The 6,148-nt window shown below is 48.4% G+C and overlaps 1 protein-coding gene across 3 annotated transcripts in view; it reads left to right on the top strand.

The window, feature by feature from the left end:
* The first annotated feature begins 3,156 nt into the window (after positions 1–3,156).
* CENPM (centromere protein M) overlaps positions 3,157–6,148 on the top strand; it is a 412,428-nt gene continuing 409,436 nt past the window's right edge. For 2 of the 3 annotated variants that reach the window (XR_010186836.1, XM_063940338.1), the window contains exon 1: positions 3,157–3,321. Coding sequence is in view for 2 of the 3 variants with exons in the window: in XM_063940338.1 (XP_063796408.1) it covers positions 3,265–3,321 (57 nt within the window). In the remaining variant the exon portion in view is untranslated. The remainder of the gene's footprint in view (positions 3,322–6,148) is intronic. The other variant, XM_063940339.1, reaches the window with a different exon arrangement.

Raw genomic sequence — 6,148 nt, 5'->3', positions numbered from 1 at the left:
CTGGGCAAGAGCACGCTTTTTTGGGCATATACTAGGAGAGTTTGTTGAGGTAGTGGGAGTAGAATACGACAAAACCTCTACCGAGTTTTTTTAAAACCTGTGTTTCAGTCTCATAATGAGCTATCCTAGATGAAATCTGGGATATCATACCCTTAATAGAAGCCACCCACTGGGGTTCGGATTCAGAGGGCTGAGACAGTATATTGCATTCCTGAGTAAAGGCAATAGACTCTTCTGGAGAAGATACATACTCTGCAGCACAAGATACAGGGGGTAATTCTGAGTTGATCGCAGCAGCAAGTTTGTTAGCAATTGGGCAAAACCATGTGCACTGCAGGGGGGGCAGATATAACATGTGTAGAGAGAGTTAGATTTGGGTGGGTTGTTTTGTTTCTGTGCAGGGTAAATACTGGCTGCTCTATTTTTACACTGCAATTTAGATTTCAGTTTGAATACACCCCACCCAAATCTAACTCTATCTGCACATGTTATATCTGCCCCTCCTGCAGTGCACATGGTTTTGCCCAACTGCTAATAAAACTGCTGCTGCGATCAACTCAGAATTAGGCCCACAGAGTCCCTAGACATGGTAATGTGAGATATATAACATACACACACACATAGGAAAATGTCAGACACAGTTTCCCCCAAGTACCTTCAGAGGGTGGTCTTCTGTATGCCGAATGTCGGGATCCCGGCGCACAGTATACCGGCGCCGGAATCCCGACACCCGGCATACCGACAACTATTCTCCCTCGTGGGGGTCCACGACCCCCCTGGAGGGAGAATAAAATAGTGTGGCGCGCATAGCGCGCCACTGTGCCCGTAGCGTGGCGAGCGCAGCGAGTCCACAAGGGGCTCCTTTGCGTTCGCCACGCTGTCGGTATGCCGGCGGTCGGGCTCCCGGCGCCGGTATGCTGGTCGCCGGGAGCCCGAGCGCCAGCATACCATACTACACCCCCTTCAGAGAGACACAGAGTTAGGGAGCCAGTCCACACAGCTCCCCAGTAGACAGTTATAATAATAAATGCCTGGTGCTGAGTCTGACTGAGTAACCTAAACAGACTACACAGCAGGGACGTGCGGTGAGCTAAATGGTTCAGGAGGCACTGTCTAGCACCAGAGCCAGATTTACATGCAATATATGAGCCAAAGGGTACATCTGGGCATTATACACAGGTGCAGCAGTATAAACTCCTGGAATTTGAGTTTTGATTAGAGCTGTGTGGAAAGGATACACAGGTGAGGCACTGCCTCACCTGCCATAGACTTTTTACTCCAGAGTTTGGGCTATAAAAATTATTAGAATGATGCAAAGAAGATATTTCAAACAAATTATTAGTATTTTTCATATACTTTATTCAGTCAAAACTCTGGTTTAAACGTAAGTATGACAGGAAAGGCTCTGCCTCACCTCACCGCACGTCACTGCTACACAGTAATGTGAATAAATACTCCCCCCCCCCCCTTCTATAAACCCCTGGTACCGCACAGGATAGCTGGAGTTATGTGGAGGGTCAGCGCTCCCTGTCAGCGTCTCTGTAGTGTGATCTGCAGGGAGAAGATGGCGCTGGTGAGTGCTGAATCCGCTCTGAGGAGAAGCTCCGCCCCCTAAAATGGTGCGTCTTCCCGCACTTATACAGATGATACTGGCCTAAGGTAATGGCGCTAGCAATAGTACAGATGTCCCTGATAGCAATAGTGACCAGTGTAAGGGTGTTTGCGCTGGCCCAGGACGCCCCTCACAGCGCCGCACTCTGTACCTCTGAGCCATCCGGAGCGCAGCATCAGCGCTGCGCTCCCACCCTGATGCCGCCATTCTCACCGACTCCCCGCTAGTCGGGGCGCCGGCGTCCCACTCACCACCGTCTTCTGGCTCTGTTAGGGGGTGGCGGCAGTGCTGCGGGAGCGAGCGGTTGCCTTGGGTGCTTGCGATCGACACCCTCAGGAGCTCAGTGTTCTGTCAGCGGAGATAGGGGCGATTAACCTCAGAGGGTTGGATCCTACTCCCCCCCCTAAGTCCCACAAAGCAGGGAGGCTGTTGCCAGCAGCCTCCCTGTACCTAACGCTTTAAAAAAATAATAAAACTAAAAGAACTCCTAGGAGCTCCCCTAGCTGTGACCGGCACCATCGGGCACATTTTCTAAACTGGGTCTGGTAGGAGGGGCATAGAGGGAGGAGCCAGCCCACACTATTAAACTCTTAAAGTGCCCATGGATCCTAGTGGACCCGTCTATACCCCATGGTACTAATGTGGACCCCAGCATCCTCTAGGACGTAAGAGAAAATAAATGAACCTCTTCAGTGGCATGCCAGGAAATCTTCCGGGCTTGCCAGCGATGACAGCGCGTGCAACCCCAGAAGATTTACGGGCATACTACTGACTGAGAGGCCAAGGACAGCCGTGCAGCGTGCATGGCGCCCGGTAATCAGTATACTCCACTATGGAGTTTAGCACACTCCTCGGACTCCTATTGGACGGACGGCAGGCTTAGCAGTAAAATGCCTTATGCTGATTCCCGGCCATCAGGCGATTAACCCGCCCCGCCAGTCGCCCCCCCCCCCCCCCTCCGCCAGTCGCCTCCCTTTGCACCTCCCCCCCTCCCAAATCATTTAAACCCCCCCATGTGTTTTTACATTAAAAACTTGCCACTGAAGGGGTTAAGAGGGAAGTCCAGGAGCAGCGCATTCTGTCCCTCCTAGAAAGGGTCATATTTGCATACCCTCCAACATTTTACACATGAAAACAGGTACAAATTAGTAAAAGGGCGTGGCTACAAGCAAAGGGGGCGCGCCCTCGCCCCCTTTCCTGTACTTTCAATGTTAATTTGGACAGTTAAAAATCGGTACAAAGCCCTTTTTAGGCAGGTACAGACCATAAAAAAAAAGGTACAGTCGGAGGGTATGTATTTGGAGGTATGCATACTAGTATCAATATCATTGAATGTGGATCTCTCATTTTACTTGTTTACTCGTTATATCTTCCAAGTGCTCATAGGGTTAAGCGACAAAATAACATCCTCACGTCCAACCCTCTTAATTCATTTCAACGACTTGGGGAAGCAGCCATATTTCTGTAGCTAAACAACGTATAAAATTCTATTGGCTTCAACAAAATGTCCCCTACATCGAAGACGCAAAATTAATAATCGTAATTCCTTTTATTTGCACACTGCGGTGATATGGGGCGTTTAACGTCTTTGCGTTTTGAAGCATTGACCGGGAACTGGAAATCATCTGTTTAGTGTAGTGAATTGAGCGGATATGGCGACCCTCAGGATGTTCGATAAGCTCCCCGCGCCCAACATTGCCGCTATCCTGGTGAGTCGGTCATACAACTACCCGAATTGCTGTCTTTTGTGGAACTACAAGTGCCAGAGCGTGGATTATAGTCTGTTGTGGCACAAAGCGCTACCTAATTCTGGAAAAGCGCGAGACCCTCTGGAAATAAATAGCCTTAATACTGTACAGTAGCTGTAAGCATTAGTACTTCAACGGGGCTGTTCATTAGGACTTTGCAGATATCTGTTCTGTATATGTGTTTTTGATAGTAGTATTAATACTGCTATAATATATGGTTAATAAAAATGTTTATTTGCTGCTCCCTCCAATTTATTTCCGAGTGTTTACTAAAAAAAAAAAAAAAAGGCTCATACACAATTCAGAAACAAAAGACAAATGTCAGCTAACTTGGCAAATTAAGTGTTGATAGCTTACAAGAAGGGCCTATTTACTAAGCCGTGGATGGAGATAAAGTCGCTGGAGATAAAGTCGCAGCCAATCGGCTCCTAACTCATTTTTCGAACTCAGACTGTGACATATCAGTTAGGAGCCGATTGGCTGGTTCTTTATCTCCAGCGACTTTATCTCCATCCAAGGCTCTGTAAATAGCCCCCTAAATGGATTATAAACCTTTTCTGCTACCTTTTTGTAAGCAATATGACTGTGTTTATACTGGATACCGGCAATTGTGATGCTGGTGGTCACATGGGCGACAGCGGCATGATGACGCTCACAATCGCGACACCTGGTATGCTAGTTAAGTATGCTAACCATCCATTCTTGCAGCCTAACCCTAACCCTCCCCACAGCCTTTCCTGATTCCTCCCACTAACCATCCCCCGACATACTTTCGAGATGTCGTCTGTTGAGATTCCGGCATCGGTCTTCTGGCTGCCGGCATTCCAATCCTCGGTACTATATGCCCACTACATTCTGTTTATACATAGCTTTGCTTTATAAAATAAGGCTAAAGGGGGGGGGGGTTAATTACTAGTGATGTGGAGTGCCTCCGGAACGGGTGGGGTGAAGCCACTATGCACGCTACTTCCCCAGCATTTTCGAGGAGTCCTTCACATTTGTGAAAGACTAATCCGGGTAATCTGACCCTGTGCACCCTCCCAATTAGACTGTAAACTCTCCCGAGCAGGACCTCCTTCCCATCATATCGTCATCACTTCCCCACTGCCTAAAACGGGGTATCAGTTCAGATGGTTGACACTCATTAGGTCGACCATTGATGGTCGATGTGGACAAATGGTCGACACATGAAAAGGTTGACATAGCTTTAAAAAAAAAAAATTAGATTTTTAACTTTTTCATACTTTACCATCCACGTGGACTACGATTAGGAACAGTAAGCTGCAGCATGGTGAGCGTAGCGAGCCATGCAAGGGGACGCGGTACACTAATTGGGGTTCCTGGTCCATGTTACGGAAAAAATTACCCCCCAAACAGTCCAAAAATTCATGTCGACCTTTTCATGTGTCGACCATTTTTCCACGTCAACCATGTCAATGTCAACCATTAGTGATCGACCTAATGAGTGTTGACCTTAACATTATTACAGAGCCAGAAGCAAGAAGTGTTCCGGAAAATCGGCGGCAGAAGACTTCAGTCTTCACCAAGGTAGCGCACAGCACTGCAGCTGTGCGCCATTGCTCCTCATGCACACCTCACACTCCGGTCACTGATGGGTGCAGAGCGCTGGGGGGGGGCGCCCTGAGCAGCAATATATACACCTTGCCTGGCAAAATCATCACAATATATAGCCCCAGAGGCTATATATGTGATAAATACCCCTGCCAGAATCCATAAAAAAGCGGGAGAAAAGTCCGCGAAAAAGGGGCGGAGCTATCTCCCTCAGCACACTGGCGCCATTTTCTCTTCACAGTGCAGCTGGAAGACAGCTCCCCAGGCTCTCCCCTGTAGTTTTCAGGCTCAAAGGGTTAAAAAGAGAGGGGGGGGGTCACTAAATTTAGGCGCAATATTGTTTATACAAGCAGCTATTGGGGAAATTCACTCAGTTATAGTGTTAATCCCTGCATTATATCGCGCTCTGGTGTGTGCTGGCATACTCTGTCTCCCCAAAGGGCTTTGTGGGGTCCTGTCCTCAGTCAGAGCATTCCCTGTGTGTGTGTGTGCGGTGTGTCGGTACGGCTGTGTCGACATAGTTGATGAAGAGGCTTATGTGGAGGCGGAGCAGATGCCGATAAATGTGATGTCGCCCCCTGTGGGGCCGACACCAGAGTGGATGGATAGGTGGAAGGTATTAACCGACAGTGTGAACTCCTTACATAAAAGGCTGGATGACGTAACAGCTGTGGGACAGCCGGCTTCTCAGCCCGCGCCTGCCCAGGCGTCTCAAAGGCCATCAGGGGCTCAAAAACGCCCGCTCCCTCAGATGGCAGACACAGATATCGACACGGAGTCTGACTCCAGTGTCGACAAGGTTGAGACATATACACAATCCACTAGGAACATCCGTTGCATGATCCCGGCAATAAAAAATGTGTTACACATTTCTGACATTAACCCAAGTACCACTATAAAAGGGTTTTATGTTTGGGGAGAAAAAGCAGGCATTGTTTTGTTCCCCCATCTGATGAGTGAATGAAGTGTGTGAAAAAGCGTGGGTTCCCCCGATAAGAAACTGGTAATTTCTAAAAAGTTACGGATGGCGTACCCTTTCCCGCCAGAGGATAAGTTACGCTTGGAGATATCCCCTAGGGTGGATAAGGCGCTCACACGTTTGTCAAAAAAGGTGGCACTGCCGTCTTAGGATATGGCCACTTTGAAGGTACCTGTTGATAAAAAGCAGGAGGCTATCCTGAAGTCTGTATTTACACACTCAGGTACTAGACTAAGA

The sequence above is a fragment of the Pseudophryne corroboree genome, chromosome 9, assembly GCF_028390025.1.
Source record: "Pseudophryne corroboree isolate aPseCor3 chromosome 9, aPseCor3.hap2, whole genome shotgun sequence".
Taxonomy (NCBI): domain Eukaryota; kingdom Metazoa; phylum Chordata; class Amphibia; order Anura; family Myobatrachidae; genus Pseudophryne; species Pseudophryne corroboree.
Note: the sequence above shows the minus strand (reverse complement) of the source record. Positions and strands in the feature narration are given on the sequence as shown.